The sequence below is a fragment of the Astyanax mexicanus genome, chromosome 13 (assembly GCF_023375975.1).
Source record: "Astyanax mexicanus isolate ESR-SI-001 chromosome 13, AstMex3_surface, whole genome shotgun sequence".
NCBI lineage: Eukaryota > Metazoa > Chordata > Actinopteri > Characiformes > Acestrorhamphidae > Astyanax > Astyanax mexicanus.
In genome coordinates, this window is record NC_064420.1 from 37963734 (window position 1) to 37984285 (window position 20552).

Below are 20552 nucleotides of genomic sequence, written 5' to 3' on the forward strand. Positions count from 1 at the left end.
AACATTTCCCCAGCAGCCGAGAGGTGAAGCACTATATGGTGTCTGAAGAACATGAGTCACGGTGGAAATTGGCTGTGCAACTTTTGTGCAGCTCCTTCATTAGTCTGTATGTTGATTTAAGGCTGATTCACTTTGGGAAAGGGAGCCATAAATCCTGAAATCATTTCTCCTGCCCTCTGGCGACTGTCCTCAGTCTTCCTCCTCCTCCAGCACCGTGCAAGGACAGGAACGTTTAACCGACCCTGCTGCATGCTGCCAATACACTCATAACACTGATTTTATTGCAGCTTGACTTCTTGTTTGGTAATAATCTTTTATGATTTATTGGAAGATGAACGTTTCCTTAGATTGATGGGAATTGGATGTCAAGCAAGTGTGTGTGCAGTATGATGATTATTTCTTATTATTTAACGGTGTACGTTTCTAAGTTTTTCAAGGGTATTATCTAAACGTCTATCATGAAGTGATAGATACATAGATCATAGAGCTATATAGGGATGCTGTTATCTTCATCAGAATAGTGTTCCTCTGTGTATATGTAAGTGATATATAGGTCTGGTTGTGCTAATTCAGGCCCCTGACCCCTCCAGCTGCAGGGGACATGTGGTAAACGCTGATGGATTTATACACTGTTTGATTGGGAAGATTAAAAGCCATTTCTTGTAATCGGGAAGGTTTTAGTACTATTAGATGAGTCAAATTACTGGAGAGGAGGCACTTGCTCGTAAGAAGATTCACTCTCATTAATGCAGGAATGAAAAAGGATCTGTGCATAGTAAAATCCTGGAAGGACAAAAAAAGAAGCTGCAATGTCATCGCAGGAACCTTGATTTGACTTTGTCTTCCGTGACTTTCTATCTGTTTAGCACATTAGCTTTCTTTCTTGAAGTGTTTTAGCTGTGCAAAGTGATTATGGTGATTATATTTACACTACAGCATCAATCAATCAGTTTTATGTGAGGGAGATGTTCATTTTATGTACTTGGGTAGTCTCTGGAGTCTATTCTTACAAATAAAGATTTCTTAATGGCTGTTGCCTTGAGCATACAGTTATTAGATGATTAATGTAATAGTAGTGCATAGGGGTGTGCCATATCATATCGTACGCGATAATATCGGCAACTTTTTTGAATATCGTTATGTAACGCCAGGTAGTGAGGAGTGACGCGAGCCGAGTTAAAAGTACAAACATGTTTATTAGCAGGAAGGCTAACAGATACTGCTAACAGAATAGCCAGGCAAACAAAGATCTCACCGATAACAGAAGACGTAGTCAAAAATACAGTCCGAGTTCGAAACCGAGAAACAGTCCAACCATACATCAAATCCAGAAAGGGCAAAACAAAAGACATAAACCGACAATCCAAAAACAGGGTCGTAACGAGAAAGCAAAAACAGAACACAGGAAAACGCTTAGTATGCAACATGAGTCGACAATACCTCGCGGAGTTTGTTTACAAACGGCCGCCTTAAATACAGGAAGCTAGAGGGGAATGAACCGGAACTAACTCAGAACACAGGCGAGTCAGAGCGTCGGAGCGTAACGTGATTGGGTGAAGGTGAGCGGGTGTTGTTGATGTCATTGTTCATGGGATTTTGGGAAATGGAGTCCGGTAGTGTGGAAGGAGAACACGGCGGCGTGACACATGAACGATATTAAACCCTGAAATATCGTGCCATATCACTCATCCCTAATTATCACATCAGGGTGAGACTTTTTTGCTGTTTTTAGCAAAAGAAAAAAATCACACTGTTCTAATTTCCCATTAAATATCTACTATAGACAGATTATATCTGTCCAGTATCATTCATTTTACTGCAGCCCTGGATATATAGAGATATATGGAGTGCATTATTAGTATTGTGCAGTAGTGTATTCTTGAAAAAAAAAAAAATCAGTGTTTTGTTATATCGTTAAGAGTATCGTTATCGCAAAAATACTATGAAATATTGTGATACTATTTTAGAACCATATCGCCCACCCCTAGTAGTGCATGTAATTGGTATAGAACCTTTACATTTAAAGGTTAAATGGGGCATATAATAGACAAATAAGCCTGTCACAATAATTACATAATCGGATGATTGGACATCATATGGACAATATGAATTTTTGCTGACTTCAATATGGCTTATTGTGTTCATATGACACAAGAAAAGCCTGTTAATATGAATAATGTGTCAACTTTGTTTAATAATGGAGCTTTATTTTCATTCATCTTATGTTTTATTAATTTAAGATATTTAAACGGTATGATATTCCAATTTAAATTCCAAAATATTGTTAATATTTAGAAGTTAAAAGCTCTTTAAATCACAAAAACTAAGCCTTTTGTATATATGTATATGCTTATTTAATCCACAATGGATTAGCCTCTCTTATCAATTCACTCCGTATTGATAAGACTTCTCTCACACTACTTTTTTTACAAGGTACTTTCACAAGGGCTGCCAATTAGACCAGACACCATTGGCCACTTTTATTGGCACAGTTAGTGAGGTTTTAAAAATGTTCTTGGAAAAATGATTTTAGAACTGTTTTTGCTCCATAACCCCACACAGATGTTACAAATGAACCTAAAACCCCTCTTTGCCATCTTTATTTTTAGTGTAGCCCAGTCTTCAGGACATTCCTTTGCTCTCTGGCCTCTGTGGCTGACCTAAGTCCAGTGCTCACACTGTCCTGACCTAGCAGGGAGTCTCCTCCAGCTCTCAAACCTCCTTTATCTCCAGCATGGCTCGCAGTGTCCAGGGGAACCTGAGAAACGTGGGAGCTGTCACTCAGCCTCCCTCCTGTCCTGTCAGGTTATAGTTCATGTATTGACTGTGGGGGAGGACTGGCGTTGCTGTTCTGCTCCGGCCAGCAGCAGTCTGTGGGTGGTAAACAAGCTCATCACTCAGACGGACAGAGAGGGGCCGTGTCAGGAGGAGGGAGGAATCGTTGTAGGAATCCGGCCTAAAGAAACCTGTCGATAACCTTCCCGTCTGCTTCAGTTTAGTGGCCTGGGCTCTGTTAAGTGCTGATGTGGGGGGAACACTACATCTGTCAGGAGCTTCTCTGGAACATCTCATTTCAAATTCTCAGTGGAGTTGAGGGCAGTGAATCTGACTGGTTGGAGTATGAGTGGAGAGTAGGAAGGGCACGAACTCTTAACTCCTTGTGTCTTTTTGGTTATTTGGAATAACATGACTGATTTCTAATTCTAAAGAAGACTTAATTGCGTGAATAGAGTTAAGTACACTTTGTCATCCAGGGGCTTTGAAAAGAAAAGTTTGTCCCCAATTTGCTGGTTTTCCAGTAGATTATGAAGCATTGTTTTGAGGATTTTTCTGTATTCGGACCCAAGAATATTATGGCACTTTTCCATTGCATGGTATCGTCACTACTTGACCTCAAATCAGGTACCTGGTACCTGGACCTAGGTACTTTTTTAGAACCTGCTTGCTTCCAGTAGTTCCAAGCAAGCTAAGCAGGAACTAAACTAAACTAGAAGCTCTTATTGGCCAGAGAGAATCATCACTGTATGCAATAAAAAAAAAGCACCAACTGGGATCTATACAACATATTTTTCCATACTTTCCATATTTTCGTCTTTTATTCGCTAAAAAGAAGGGTTTTTTCCCACATGTATGCCTGGAAATCTATTCAGTCAGGTCTTTAAGTCAGATATTGTTTTATTTCTGTCATATTTTGCAAGATTCAACAATTAATATGATGTCCATTCATCCATCTTCTGCCTGGTCAGGGTTGTGGTGTGTCTGGAACCTAGTCGGAATCATTAGGCGCGAGGCAGTAGAGTATTCCCTTAGACAGCGCACCGGTAGATCGCAGGAAAGTCAATTAGAGTTTGCGTTTTAATTTGTGAACTCAATTATGAACAGCGCGAGATTTCCAAACATGATTACTAATTGTGAAAATGTGTGAAATCCCTCAAATATGACAACCCTGATTTGTTCCCATTGATTATTACCCCGAGCTTTCCAATTAAGTCATGCTTCCTTTGCGATGTCACTGATGAAGTGTGATGAGCAATCTTGTCCCTGACTCTAAATTAAATAAGACACTCCCTAAAACGAGGCGGAATGTGGGAGCTGCGCAGCGTGAAATTGCCTCACTGCATGTTTAAGCAGTCTGTGTGCGGGGAATCCCTTTTACTTTCCCATCTCGTATGTAATTATAAGCGATGGCAAAGTGAATACCAATGATTTTTTGATACAGACCTCACTAAAGGTGGGATGCTGTGGCCTCTTACGACCACTGGTGGACTTTTTGTGGGACATAAGGGATTGAGAGCCTTCTAGGGTGTCACATGCCCAGTGCTCCCATGTTTGGAACAAAAGTTCCACTAAAGTAGACAGTTGTAGACTCCATATAGACAGTATCTTAAATGGCTCCTTGTCCAGTAGAGAAATAAAATTTTATTCAAAGGTACAAGACAACATAAATTGCTGTCAAAGATAAAAGTGTAAAATTAATTCAAATTAATCCCCATTGTTGAACTTGCATCTGGCAGCAGCCCCCATGTCATTCAGTAGGTGCCCTTTTTCTTTTTATGCCCCTGGCCTTCAAACAGCCTGAGTCCACCACTGTTTAGGTCTCCTAACTAAAAAGGTCAGGTGAGGCAGCTGAAGCAGCATGGGAGATGGCCTTGTTCACACCCCTGCATTCCAGTCTGGTGCCAGTGTCTCCCAGTACTTTGACATCAGAGAAAAGACTGAAGAGGAGTAAAGCAAGTTTGCCTCCTCACTCTCTGTCCTTAGTGCTTTTGTCTCTGGAAGTTTAGACCACATAAAGAAAGAAAACTACCAAATGATAAATGATAAACAAGTGAGGGAACGTCTCCTGGAAAACAGCATCACCTCTGATGTTTATTCATGGCACGCAGAAAGGGATCAGCTACAGGAAATGTATATTTCTCACCGCTGGAGCCTGATGGAGTTTTAAAACCTTCCGTCTGTTCATGAGCATGCTGGAAAAGTGTGTATGTACTTGAACTGGATGTTCTCAAATCCTATTTCGGTGGGTGTAGAGTATTTTGAAGGATTTTTTAGTCAAGAATCATACGATGGATTAGTGTAGAGCAAAGTCTACCCTATTCGTTAGTGTCGTCAGGCGATATTGGGAAAGGCCAGGCCATGTGAGTTCATTGTTCTGCTCAAGTGTGTGATGTAAGGCCAGCAGTGAATCCAGTTTACGAGAAGGAGAAATCCCTACAAATATCCCTGATTTGAAGATAATGTAATGTAATGACCTCATAACATACTAATGGGTCTTATTAGGTTCTTAAGAATTATCAATGGGCTCCTTGAACTCTGCACAAGAGTCCTACAGAGAGTAAACTGTAGTGGAGGAGGCTACCAGATGTTGTTTAGCATCAAGCAAATTTAGCAAGTTGAACTGCATTAAGTGTACAAGGTTTTGGTACCAAATAGTTTAGCAGACTGGCACTATGATTCGATGGATGGCATCAGCAGCCAGAGTCAAGGTGGGGGACATGGCGCTATTTCCCCTTATCATTCTTAGTGTGACGTTGATCAACATAGGCGTCGGTTAAGTGTTGTATCGGGGCTGCATCAGCAGAAGTTAGAAAAAAGGTGGTGGTGTCGGAGGACTGCAAATGAATAGGAATTGGTTGATTGGTTAATCTTCCAAATTGTGAAGAAAATTGGTTAAAAATAGAAATAGAAAATCAAAACTTGTTTAACTGTCAGGTTTCAATGAAATCATCACAAAAATCATTTAAAATAACATTCTAAATTTCCATGGTAAATAAATATCTATAATCTCCTTTCTCTCCAACTCTCCAACACACCATTTCACCAGTTCAATTCAAAGCAACTGGAATGTGCCACTGTGTATAATATAGAATAGAACAGGCATTTTAAAGTGTCAACAACTGCAGGCCAGCATTTGAGTTTTCTTTCCTCCTTGTCTGGCCCACCCCTCATAGAGTTAAATCTCTGGGTATACTCTGGGGCTCGTTCAGGGGCTCGAATGCAGGGGAACAGCATGGCAGAGCTACAGAGAGCCTCCTGCCGAGTCAATAAGCACTTTGTTCCCTTTATTAATGCAACAGCGGGGTTCAAGTGCCCCTATTCCCAGTGCTGGGGCAACTTTTCGACCCTGTCACATTCATGGGATTGAACCCTCCAGCCGCACATGAGTTCTGGGACAAATTTTGATGGATGGTGGATTTGGTTATGGTTTGTCAAAGCAGAGCATGTTCACACAATGCAGGTTTTGAGAGCAGTTTTGGTGGTGGGGTTCTTCAGTTTGAAAATGTGGAGAATCCTCTTCAAGAAATGACTGTTGAAGGTTTCTTAAAGCACCTTAAGAGGTTCCCCCATAGTTTCAATCAGAACAACCACTAAAAGTTGCTCAAGGAACTTAAACTTTTAACAGTGAGGTTGGGGCCAGTCCATCTGGTGCTCTGGCAGAGGCCACTTGTTGAATACACGGGTGAATCTCCGACATCAGACATTCGTCTCCCTTCGGCAGCTGTGCTTATTAAACAATGCTGCTCCTGTAGGACATCTTTCACACTCACTTTCCACCCACGCCCCGATGCTCTGTATGCACAGCACAGAAAGACCCCGGTGGATGAAGCCCACTTGCTGAAATTTAGAAGGGTGATGTGTTGAAAAAGAGGATTAGTCTGGTGTGGCGTGCACTGGATGAACTGAGCAACCCCTCGACAGTCGACATCTCGGTGAATGCGTCACACTCTTCTCCTCGCATTAATCATTCAAAACTCGAGCAGCCATAGCCCACTACTTTAAAGTAAGCCTATGAGTCATAATTACATCAGGCTAAGGCTTATGGGAAGGTTGTGAGAGGAGGCTGAATCTGGATTTTGTGTTACTCTGTGTTCATACCTGCAGGTGACCTTTGAGCAGTGGTGTGCAGTGAGGCCCTTCTAACCCTCCAGACAAGGGGTGACAATAGGTGCATGAAAATCATTACATAATATTGAATCAGGAAATATATATTATAGTTATTGTAAACTATAAGTATATATTTTATACATTTTATATTTTATATTTTATTTTATAGTTAAAATAAAAAAAACGGCAACTAATTCAAAGCATTAGTCTGTGTTTCTCAGTTGCTACAGGACTCTTATCTGACTGACAGCTGTTCTAACCATTTAAAGCTTTTTAAAATGTATTGTGCCACTGTGTGTCTGCGTGACCCTTCTGCTGATTTTTTTAAAGGGTGTAGGAATGAGTATTTTAGCAAAGTTGCAGGACAATCTAACCAATCAGATTCATGATTTTCACACGGGGGCGGGGCCATGACTGTCTAACCCCTTCTCGGCGCTGTGCTGAAGGGGCTACGCATTGCTAAGTGCAGACATCCCAAGTTGCAAAAGTTGATTTCATGGAGGTTACCCTACCAACCCCCCCAAAAAGGATAACGAAACTTTACTTGTATATTAAGTAATTTTACTTTTTTTTAAATAAAATTTAGAGTATTCAGAGGTGAAATGAGTTTTATCTTTTTGGAAGGCCCAGCCTCTGCTTTCTGTTTTTTTTTATTGGAAAAAAAAGCCTTTGTTTGACAAACCTTGACAGTTACAATATCACAAAACATTGCACAACATCAAAAACATTTCATATCATATTACAATAATTGTTAATATTGCCTCCGCCATGATCTGCTTTCTCTCACTCACTGAACAAATCCCGTCCGGGAGGGGGAAAAACACACTTATATGTGACTCGCGGGCATCAGGGAGCCACTACCGAAATGCGGGAGACTCCCGCAGCTTCAGGGAGACTTGGTTTGTCTGTAAGTGTAAAACCGGGCGCATGCTGGATTAGTTCAATAGTTAGCTAACTATCATGGAATTGCAAAGGTAAATGAGACAATGAGAAGTATTGTGTCGTATCATATTATAAAGCCCTTTTAAAGGCTGTCCTTCAATGTGAAACTAATTCACAATAAAAGGTCGTCTGACTGGAGAGTTTTTGTGTGTACTTAATGTTTTGGCTGACCCGGCATCTTGTAGGCATACAAATGAGTGATATTTGTTGGCCGGCTGTACTTGTAGGAACATTAAGCATTGATTTTATCGTTTGTAGCTGTATTTTTGGGCTGTTAATGTGCATTAAGCTCATATAACTAAGCCGAGACAGAGAATATGTAGCAGGTTAAAAGTGATTATTTACAATGGAAACTGTTGAAAGTTAAATGAAAACAAAATCTAAAAATATTTAAAACACTAGTCACAATTTTTTTTGTCCAGCTTATGAATAGAATTAAAGCCAGTGTTGCATCAATAAATGAAATACACATAACTATTTTATGAATTATATAATATTTAATCTATCTGCATGGAGTTTTTTATTAATTACACTAAATTTCCTTGATTTTAGCGAGCCAGCATGCTAAACAACACGTGAGCATACTAACTGAATGTGAAAGACAGTCTTCTTCATTTCTGTGACAAACAAGTTGAGATTTTCTTAAATTAATGCAAATAAATGATGACACAGTTAATCAACATTGTAAACCGTTCATATATTCCAACATATTCTATATTCTATTCCATATAGACCAATTGCACATAAAAAGTGATGGTTGTCAGAGGCCCACATTTTTTGCTCTCTGACGCAGGAGTAAGAGGCCAGGCTATAATATGGTGAAGACTCTTATCCACCATCCAACCCAACACCAAGAGAACAACATAAAACCCTCTAGACCAGAGGTCACTAATAGGTCCGGACCCAAACGTTGTCCAATGCGGACCCAAACCTACTGAGAAGTATTAAATTGTTTACGTGCTTTGCGGCGCAGTAAACTCACAGACCAATCGCGTGTGGGGTAAGATCACCAAACGCTCTCTTCAGTCAATCAGATCTGTGCAGACGCGGTAAGAAAAAAAAAAAATCAAAGTTCACAACAACCTTACAGGATATAGCACTGAATCATAACACAAAAAAAAAAAAAAAAAAAAAAAAAAACGGTCCTGACCTTGGCCTGTCGAAGTTTTCTCTAACTGGACCATACTGAATTCAAATTAAATACCCCTGCACTAGAATAACCTCAACAAACAGAAGAGGGTGACCAGTGTGGGGTCCTAAGCCACCCCCCCACTCCACCTCTATATTCAGCATCACCCACAGGAGTCTGTTGAACCTAAATGCTGCACCATCTAAGCTAATGAACGATGACACAAGAGGCAGAGGAACAAAGAGGAAAAGAAGAATAAAGGATGCGTGAGGGATGTGATCCAATGCATATTGTCCATAACAGTATGATAAACAGCATTAATTAATTCAGGTACTGTATTGTGTGGATGTACTTGTGCGTATGTGTTGGACATATGGTGGTCTTGAGTGGGTCAGGCTTTGTCTGAATCTGATTGGTCAGCCTACGTCCGTCCATTCTGTGACTCAGTGCTCTCAATAATGCATAGTGGTTGGCTGCTTCATTATACCTAGGTGAATACATCCGCACTGCTTGCTCATGTTTTATAGATGAGTCCTGGTGTGCAGTCTGTATCAGTCAGCCCCAATCTGCATCAGAGCACAGGTTGACATGGTGACCGTGCGTGTGTGTGTGTGTGTGTGTGAGTGGTTTTAGGTGTGTGTGCGGGTGGGTCGGTGAACCAGGTGTGCCATTGGTTGACGGCAGCTCTCACTCAGGCAGCAGTATGTGAACGCTGAGCGTTTAAAAAGGCTTTTGTGTGGAGAAGCAGACAGGCAGCGTTACGTTGTTCAGTCAGGCCTTTGTTTTGGTGAACTTGTTCTTTCCATTTTTGCTTTTATTAACCACATGCTTTGACCGCAGAGCTCTTGTACTGGAGTTTTACAGTGGAAACAAAGGCCTCCCCGCTGATCGCCACTCTTTCACTTTTGGAAAAGCTATGCCTGCTACTAGTTAACCCTTTTATAATTACATTAAAGCCTGTGTACTTTACATCTCCTTCTTTTTGTACGTTTTATGAATACACTGACAGTTACATCAAGTACCAGTGCCCCACATACAGTTTTTTTCACCAAGTGTTTCACCAACATATATCCTGAAAGTTTAGATTTTATACTGAGAATGCACTTTAGAAGATATACAGGTGATCAAACTTTTAGCAAGCTACCTGGTCAATCAGTTATGAAGGTAGTTTCAGTTTCTGAATCAATTTATCTGATTTTGCTATTTATAGGTATATGTTTGAGTTAAATTAACATTGTTGTTTTATTCTATAAACTACGAACAACATTTCTACCAAATTCCAAATAAAAATATTGTCATTTAGAGCATTTATTAGCAGAAAATGAGAAATGGCAAAAGAAAATGAAAAAAGATGCAGAGCTTTCAGACCTCAAATAATGCATAAAAAAGCAAGTGCATATAAAGGTTTAAGAGTTTAGAAATCAGTATTTGGTGGAATAACCCTGGTTTTTAATCACAGTTTTCATGCATCTTGGCATGTTCTCCTCCACCAGTCTTACACACTGCTTTTGGATAGTGTTATGCCTTTACTCCTGGTGCAAAAATCTAAGCAGTTCAGTTTGGTTTGATGTCTTGTGATCATCCATCTTCCTCTTGATTATATTCCAGAGGTTTTTAATTTGGCAAATCAAAGAAACTCATCATTTTTAAGTGATCTCTTATTTTTTTTCCATCTTTCTGTGTGCTCACAAAAGTGCCATTTTTTTTGTAGAATCACCAATCTTGCAGGACAAAAGTGAACATTTACCATAGAAACACATTAGAAATAAAACAACTTTCAGTTGAAAGTTAAAAAAACTCCATTTTAAAAATGTAATATTATAATAAAATTAGCTGCATGGAGTACCAAGTCACATTAAAAAACTTGGCTATAACATGGCTTGAAACCAATACAATTTACCCTACTAAAAATGAGTGCAGAAAGTAAAATACAGAACTGCTTTAGCTGCACCAGAGGTTAGCTAGTTAGCATAGCATCTCAAGGTTCTTAGGGAGAAATCATCATTCTTCCACAGAATAACTTGCAAAAATACCTTTTTGAGGTGTCATAATAACTGGCTGTATCTTTGTCATAGCATCTCTTCTGTCTCACACTTCCATTTCCCTTCATCTCACCTTCCCCACATGACTTTGCTTGTGTCCTAACCTTTACTAACCAGTGTATTTCTTGTCTTTTTATCTCCCTTTGCTTTCTGAAGACCATAAATTGGCAATTGCAGGTAAGCAATGTTTTCATTAACATTCTTGCAGTGCCTTGCTTTCACCTCTTTGCTTTGCTTTGCTCTGCTGTTTGTCTTTAGCTGATATTTCTTGTTGTCTTTGTTGTTTTACACGGTCGGAACATCGCTAGATAAACCTCTTTTTAATCAGTCTTGCGATTTTGAACATGTTTAATTTTTATTTGTTGTGAAGGGCCCCCCTGTGCCTCTGTATTTTTTTTCCCCCTGTGAATTGTAAATTGCATTTACCTCCCCTGTCCTATTTGGGTGAGTATACAGTACTCCCCCTCCTCGCTGCCTCAGGGGAAGCGCTCGGATAGAGGGGCTCTTTGAGAGGTGGACGTGAGAGGAGGGAGAGGCTGAAAGGCTGTGGAGAATACGAAGTGCCTCTCTTTTAAGTGCCTTAATAACTGTGCCAGCGCCTAATTGAAAATGGCCGTAATGAGTGTGTGAAAGATCAATGCTCTCTTCACACTCACAATCTGCGGCCAGACCCCCGGAGTGCTGCAAAAAGACGGAGAGCCCTTCTTCGCTCACCCTGTGCTAATAGTCAGCGCTTTAGTAAACGGGAAGGTTGCTTTTTTTCCCCCTTTTTTGTTTCCCGGGGGACTGAATGAGATGAATCGATGAGGGTGTATTGCATTGGAAAAGTCACACTGCTGAGAGAGACAGGGGAGGAGAGAATTAAAAAGAAAAGAATCCCTTTACTAAAGCAGCTCGGATAATCAGTCAAGCACAATAGTTACTCCGCTGTGCTGTAGGCCTGGTTTTACAGGGAGGAAAATCATGCCTTGCACCTTCAGTTAGAATGTTAAACTCTCAGGCTTTGGGGGAAATGCTGTTTAGTAGCTCAGCTAACTACTTCTAACCAGTGCAGTGTAACTTACACAGAGATTTGGAACATTTTTTGAAGGCTTTAATGCTCTTAATCATGTGTTTGATCACTAGACAACCTAGTTACATTACATTACATTTGGCAGACGCTTTTGTCCAAAGCGACTTACAATAGTCAAGTACAAAAGTAATAGAAGTTAAAGGTAATACATTTTTAGATAGGGCTTAAAGGAGGTCGAAGGGAAATAAGGGGATAGAGAAGTGAAGGAGGGGAAGAAGGAAATGGGGTTAGAAGTAGTTAGTGTGTTAGAGGTGTTAGGAGAGTAAGTGCTCTTTGAAGAGCTCTGTCTTCAGGAGTTTCTTAAAGATAGAGAGAGATTCTCCTGAATTTGATGCGAGCATCAACTGGTAGCCAGTGGAGCTCAATGAGCAGCGGGGTGACATGAGCCCGTTTTGGCTGGTTAAAGACCAGACGTGCTGCTGCATTCTGGATCATTTGGAGTGGTTTTACTACACAGGCCGGGAGGCCAGTTAGCAGGGCATTGCAGTAGTCGAGTCGTGAGATGACGAGTGCTTGTACCAGTAAAACAGATGTCTGGATGTCAAAACATGATGCAACCCTTGAGACAAGGACAAGGAGGTTGGGTGCCATATTGTATCTTACACAATATTATTGTTTAAAAAATACATATTGTGATAATAGTAGTTTAGTACTCTCCTGCATTTTCAGTGTTTTATTTAATCATTTTCCTACATTGTGAATTAATACTGAGGTCATCCAGACTATGAAGGAACACAAAAGGAATCAGGTAGTAACTTTAAAAGTGTTAAACAAACCATAATACTCCCTGAAGCATTTAGGTGCTCTTTTGGAGGCTGGTAACTCGAATGATCATCAGAAGTAAGTCTTGTTCTTCCTTTCCTGAGTCGTTCCTGATGAGTGCCAGTTTCATCCTAACATTTTTAAAGTTCTTAATTTGTTGAGTAGTTCTTTCCATAATATGGATTAGAACATTACTCAAATAGAGCTATTCACTGTATACCTGTAACTCTACCTCTTTACTACATTGCAACTAATGCTCTCTAACACATTAAGAGGTAAGAAATTCAAGTAATTAACTCTTGACAAGTTCAGCACAGCTGTTAACTGAAAGCTAAACATTCCAGATGACTCTACCTCATAAAGCTGACTGAGAAAATCCAGCCAACATGTGCAAAGTTGTCTGTATCTAAGCAAGAGGTGCTAATTTGAAGAATCTAAAATATAAAACATATTCTGGTTTGTTTAACACTTTTGTCATAATGGTAAAATACTAAATTTAAGGTGTGTTCAAATACTAAATGTGGCAGGTAAACCTTCATCACTCTGTGCGATGCAAAAATCCGCAAACCAGGAACCAGGTAACAAAAAGAAGTAGATTCAAGTAGTGTAGATATCATGCAACGGAAAAATAATTGCCTAAATAAACAGAAACCAGATAAAAAGATTCACAAGAAGGAGGAACAATATATACTGATTAACTCATTATAATTACACAGCAAATTAACAGAACTATCAGAACTTTGTGAGAAGTTCAGTGTTTCTCTTAGACCTTTTAACACCTCCATCAAGAAGACCTGGTGCACTACAGTGGTTCTAGAAGTTTGCACAGCATTTATGAGTTGGACACCTGCCATGTTCCTGAGGTTACACGCCTGGTCAGTGGTCTGTTTTCATTATAGAGCGGTGAGCGTGATGATGGAAGGCTTAGCTCCACTCTACACTGACTTCTACTAGCCGAGGTTGGCGAGTTGTAAGTGAGAGATGTGATCCATGCAGTCTGAGCAATTCCCTGGAGATCTCATTAGCTTCAGCACCAGGGTGACATCTGTCTCCCCTCCACAGCAAACACACACACACAAACACACTCCTAACCACCTGTAGGCCTGACTCTGAACCTGACTCCAGTCCTGACTCCAAACCTGGTCTGGACACGTGCAGAACATCTGCCTGGGCTATGAGTTACAGGTGAGGTATGTGAGGTTCTCCAGGAAAAGTGTCTCCTGCTGCAAATCTTTCATAGCATTGATAATTAAAATACATTAGTGGATTCTGATGCATTGATCTATAGAGACAGCATATAAAATTGAGTTAATTAAGTTTATTTATGAAGTGAATTATTTTAACAAAGTTTAGTCATGTCCTTATTTTTCTGCTTTAAAGCATAAAAACAGAAAAAAATGGGTATATTTATTATTAGGGGTGTGACGAGACACTAATATCATTAGACGAGACACGATATTGAGTTCACGAGAACGAGACAAGACGAGACTAAAAAAAAAAACAAGAAAACGTCAAAAATGAAAAATGGCTTAAAAACTACAGTTTTATTTGACAAAATCATATAACGCACACTTAACAGACTGGTTTCTCTCACACACTGATTCTATAAGAAATAGAAATAAGAATAAAAAATATAGTGCAAACAATAAGTGCAAACCACAACCAGTCATATTAAGCCTAGGGTTTGTGTTTTTTTCTACTAAATATCTTGTAATTTAAATCTGTTGCTACTAGGTTGCCAGATCCCTCTTAAAAAGTCCACACAACTGTTTTTTTGCCCCGCAAGACAGGTTTGAGCCTGACGAGAAATATAGTCCGTTTTAATCTGGCACCCCTATTTATTATTATTAAGAAATAACCAGGAAAATCAAATTCTGCATTGTTGTGCAGTTTACATGCTTTCTGCTTCTCTAAAGCAGTTACTTGGTGGTTTCTGTGAGCTTTCTAGGTGGCTGCTATGGTGTTATCAAAGTATATGGAAATGTCCTCGTTTTTGCTGGACTTAATATTGTCTATTGTTTTAAGTATAAAAAAGTTGTTATTTATTTAGGATATATTAAAATAATTCCATTGTCGGATATTCTTAGTAATTAAACATGATTTCTCTTTGGAAGTGTGTGATTGTTTTATTATTGTGTTATATTATCAATATAACAGTCATATAAACAACAGCAATATTGTTTATAACATTTCTTGGACACTATAAAGTCCCATAGAGTTGTAGTAGGTGGATGCTTGGCCTTTGTACAGTGATTGCTAGACAGTTGTTAGGATAAAGTGTGTTGCTAAATACTTGGTAGGGGCTATTTTAATCATGAATTTATATTTGCAATGCAATTTAAGTCACATGTGAGTGATAATTGCACAGAGAATGGCAAGTCTTGAAGTCACTAATGCTAGGTTAGCTAGTTTGCTAATTATTCTGGTCCTGTACAGCTTGTGTCTTTCAGCTAGACTACAGCCAGTCTGTGAGTGTAGTAAACTTAAACTGAGACTTTATGTATGTAATTAGATGCAGGAGAGCGCTAAAATGAACTTAAACATGCCGTTTGTCGGCTGTCGGATAACTTTGTCTCTCTGTCATTGTTCGATATTTGATTAGACTTTTTAATTTTTTCAGCCAAACCATGAAAGTGCTTTTTTTGACATTTTGTGTATATATTTAAAGACTTTCGGTTGCCAAAAAAAGCCCTTTTGTTTCAGACTGTTCTGTACTGATTCTGTACTGTCTGATGCATTTCAATACTGCACCTGCTCTAGGTCTCCCAATAAAGAATCCACATTTTTTTAGACTATAATCCATCTTTGTTTTGGCCCTCAAACTTAATCATAAGCTATTGTTCTGGTTCTAACGTGAATCCGTCAGTAAATGCATGTCTGCTGACCGGCAGGACCTGTTGTATTAATCCCCCTGCGATCAGTGCGGCCTGCGCAGCCATTCAGACACTTCTAAGCAGCCGCATTAAAAATGTATGCAGAGTGGAAATTGCATGTTTTGTAGGGTTTGTGTTTTGAATAGGCGCAGGGCTGCTGCAGGACTGAATGCGCACCGAGGGAGAAGAATCAGAACCGCGTGGAACAATGTCAAATTCATCTCCGCGCGCACTCGCTCCGCTGCACTCTTTATCTACCTCAGAGACCAGGAGGAAGCGATTGCGCGGCGAGGTGGTGTGGAGCGCGGCCGGCGAGCGGTGCCGGGGACTGGGGCGATGCCAGCAGCCAAATATTAATACCCAGATTCATTATCGGCTCCACTGCTGTCTGTCACAGTGACTGATGCTGTTTTTCGCTCTAATTCGTCCTGGCAGCCAGACAGATAAAACAAATGGAAAAAGAGTGCCAGAAGACCCTGAACCTGCCTTTAAGTAATTATCCTACTCGTTTGGGTGTAATAACACTTTTTTAATTTAAAAACAGCACGGTGGTGCGAGGACACACATCCTAGCTGTGTGTTCACAGCTTTGCCGGAATTACAAGGATGTGACTAGTAATAGTTTTATTGTAATACAGGCTCCTTTATGTGTTGGGAAAAACCTAGTCACAGTGTGGTTGATCTGGCCATGACTGCTAAGGTATTATTCACTGCAATTCATTATAGATATCACTCCCTTACTTTAATTTATACATTCAATTCCTGAGTATATTTCTTGAATATTGGTTTTAGACACTCACACATAAAAGTTAAAAGGGTCCAATCTGGAGAAAAACTCTAATAATAAACTAGAAACCAAACCAAAGTAATCAAACTGTGGTCCTATACGTAAGTAAGGTCAAGAATGGAGGGAATCTTTGGAAGTCAGTGGCGATACTTCACAAAGATGAGGAAGAAAAAAAAAACAGCTTATATAGAGACCATTAGGAAGTCTTGCATTACACACACTAATTTTATTGCAAAAACTATATCTAACATACCTCAATGCATTAAACTGTGCATTGGCTGCATGACCCACGGTGAATTTCTAAATGAGTAGGCTTGTCAAGTGTAGACATTCTGTCACAAATATTTAACACTGAGCAGAAGCATTTACTGATAAGGTGACATTTAACATTTACAGGCCCTTATCTCTGCTTCTTCATTTCCTTTCATGGTTTTCCAAATTAGAGAAAATGCACAGATGCAGTTTTAGATTTAGTATGTCTTATATGACAATATGACAAAACACTGAATTAAAAAAATTAAAAAATCAAGAATACACTACTGCAACAAAATTGTGGAGCACACTCCTAATTAAGATATTTAGAAAAAAAAAAAGTATCAGATTTGTAACAGAAGTCAATGATCCAGAATGTCATGATACTAATAATCTCCATATATATCTCCATATATCCAGGACTGAAATAAAATGAATGATATAATTTGTCTCTAGTAGATATATAATGAGAAATGATAACAGTGTGATTTTTTCTTTAGCTAAAAACAGCAAAGACGTAGCACTTTTATGTAATAATTAAGGGCTATAATTTCGTACACAATATTCAAAAATGTTGACTATATTATTGCGTTTAACAGGATATGGCACACCCCTGGTGATCAGCACCCATAAGGCACTGATTTAAGAATCGGCCCTGTCCCAAGGATATTGATGGAGCTCTATCATTCCAGGACAAGCTCCACTACTGTACAAGCTGTGTGTGTATGATAAATTGGGATATGAGTTCATAAACACATTAAAAAAGAACTATAAAGAACAAGTTGCATTACCTGCTTGCAACAACAGAGGGAGCTCTTCACAGTGCAGACTGTGCTGATGTGATGTAACAAACATGGAGGTACAGTGAGGCAGAGTGAAGTAACGTGAGGTAGAGTCACAATGAACCCTCATCCCAGGATATTAGTTCTTTGAAAAATATAAACGCAGCTAAGCCAAGTGCTGAAAACCTTTAAGGAGCTTAAACTAATTTACTAATTTCTTAATTTATCATGTTTAGATAATATTATCTCATCACTCTCTTCCTCAGTAGGCCTCGTCTGCTCCAGCACAGCTGATGATGCCATGCGCTCCATCCTCTCTCTCCTCTACATGCTCTTGTTTGGATCCTCTCTCTTCCTGTAGCTCCGACCTCTCAATCCTCTACACACGGGTCACCCTGTTCTCTCCTTTCACTGCCCATGATAGCAAACAGCTCCCCATCAGAGGTCACCGTAACCCTGTTCCTGGGCCTCAGAGCATCCCTGGAGCCCAGCGTGAAACTCAGCCATGCGTGGGGCTGTGACTCCTCGTGTGTGAGCGTCTGGGTATGTGTGTATGTACATGTGTGTGTGGGAGAAGCTGGGTCACAGTGTTTCTGAGCGGTTTTCCGAGCCGGTATCTGTGCTCTGACGTCTGCATGTTTACATTCCCCCTGGCAGGGATTAGTTCGAGCAGTGCTGTACGGTACGCTCCATGTACCCGCGGCCCAGTGGCCCAGCAGCCTCGGAGCAGAGAGGCCCCCACAGGCCCCCTGAGCACGCTCGCTCTAATTGGCTGGTTGCTGTGAGTGCCACCATAAGCGGGAGGCCCTGGAGATGCTATATTTTATGAGGAGGAATAGAAATAAAAATAGAAAATTACATTTTCTTTTCTTTCCATTCCTTTTTATTCCCTCTAATATCAGAATAATACATTTACTAATGTCAAAACTATATCACCTATTGATACAATAAGAATTTTGGATACTGTATATATTTTTAGATTCTTTAAAGGTACCAAAATTACCTATGTAATAATGTCATAATGAGATTTAAAAAGGGAAACAGAGCAGCAATACAGGCCAATTCCAAACCCTCCAAACTGTTACATAACAGTCTCTTTTATTCATGCCCTCAAAATGTATTTACACCTAGCCCACTAGTGAACGTCTTTCCATGTTATTTAAACAAAATAACTCTTGGTCTTTATTTTTTGGGGCAGTCCTGATGAGAGCCAGTTTCATCATAACATTTTTGATGGTCTTTTGACTGCACCTAAGGATATTTTTAAAGTTCTTTTTTTAATGAACTACTTTCCCTTCTTGAAGTAGCTAATTAGTATTTTTCTTTCCTTACTTAGTTGAGTATATTTTGCCGTAATATGTATTAGAACATTCCTCAAATAGAGCTATTCACTGTATATCAACTTTACCTCTTCACAACTTTACAACTGATGCTCTCAAACACATTACGAGACAAGAAATGAAAATAATTAACTCTTGACGAGTTCGGCACGGCTGTTAACTGAATTCCAGGTGACTCTACCTCATAAAGCTGACTGAGAAAATCCAGCCAAGTAGTGCAAAGCTGTCATCAAAACAAGAGGTGCTACTTTAAAGAATCTATGATATATAACATATTCTGGTTTGTTCAACACTTTTTAATTTACCTAAAAATTGCATATTTTTTTCTTCAAAGTTTGAATGACTAGTATTAAATGTACAATTAAATGTACAATATATTTTAAAACAAAAAAGAAAAACACTGAATTTAAGGTGTGTCCACACTTTTGACTGGTACTGTAGACTGTGTAATGAATGCATGTATTCTGTGGCATCCTTTTCATTGATGCATATAGAAACTATTCTTTACACATTCTCAGAAGCACCTCATGACAAACTTGCTGGGATGTTTTTGCCATTGACTCGAAGAAGTTTCATACATGCAGAGCACATTCTGGCTGCCAGCTTAGCTCGCTGTTGTTATTGGACAGATTTTACACATAGGCAATCCATCTGAGGCTGTGTTCATAGTCTTTAAATCCAACTGCCTTTAAAGTGATGAAAAGCATACATTAAGTCTGTTTCAAATTTGAAATTGACAGTACCAGTCAAAATTTCAAGTTTTGACTGGTACTGTATGTGCACTGTATGTTCATCATGGATAAATGTTAAACATATGAAATAAAATCTCAGCAGGAAAGAGCAGTCTCAGCTTGTCTGAGATGTTTGTCAGTGTGAGTGAGGCTCCGGCGGTGGCTGACGTGATGACGTGACCCGGGCCTCAGTGTCACTGTTGTTTATAGCTGATGGACATGCTGTCACTGGCTCTGTGCAGCCGAACACCTGGTGAGAGAGAGCTGCTCTGCATTTGTTAAATGGACCCACATGAAAGGAGCCCTAACTGGAGACATAACATCTCAGATAACGAACAACACAAACTGCTGGGGAGGGTTTTGTTTTTTTTAACTGGTCTGTGTGTGTGGTTCATACTCTATAACCTGTTCACATTATGGGTGGGCTATGTTGGAAATATAATATTGTGATATTTGAAGATATTTAATGCTTAGTATGGTGATCAGAACATGCAGTTGGTCACTGGTGTGGCGGCATTGAAGGATCAGATACAGCAGTGCTGCTGGAGTTTTTAAACACCTCAGTGTCATGGCTGGACTAAGAATAGTCCACCACCTGAAAAATCCTGTGGGCAGTTTCATGTAATCAATCATGAAGGAATAGAGACTAGAGGATTACCGACATAAACTACAGCCTGATTGCTGAATTTATTTATATATTTTTAACTCCCGCTCTCATACTTGTTCATCTGACTTTGCTCCTCTTCATGCTTTCCTCAGCGCTGCTCACACATTGTTGTTGCCCTTATTCGGTCAGTTAATGAGAAAGCTGTTTAGAATTGTGCTCAGATCCAAAGCAACCCATCCACCCTCCCTCTCTGTCTCTCTCTCTCTGTCTCTCTCTCTGTCTCTCTTTACCATGTTTGGCTTCTTTCACTGCTGCTCAGGTTTGCAGGAGGTATTTGCAGCCATAACCC

The 20552-nt window shown here is 39.7% G+C and overlaps 1 protein-coding gene across 8 annotated transcripts in view; it reads left to right on the top strand.

Moving 5' to 3' along the window:
• Nucleotides 1-20552, top strand: part of agrn (agrin) — a 356879-nt gene that overhangs the window by 87374 nt on the left and 248953 nt on the right. For 6 of the 8 annotated variants that reach the window (XM_049463009.1, XM_049463013.1, XM_049463012.1 and 3 more), the window contains exon 3: nt 11155-11175. The exons of the other annotated variants lie outside the window; for them this stretch is intronic. In XM_049463009.1, coding sequence (XP_049318966.1) covers nt 11155-11175 — 21 coding nt within the window. The remainder of the gene's footprint in view (nt 1-11154; nt 11176-20552) is intronic. 8 annotated transcript variants of the gene reach the window in all.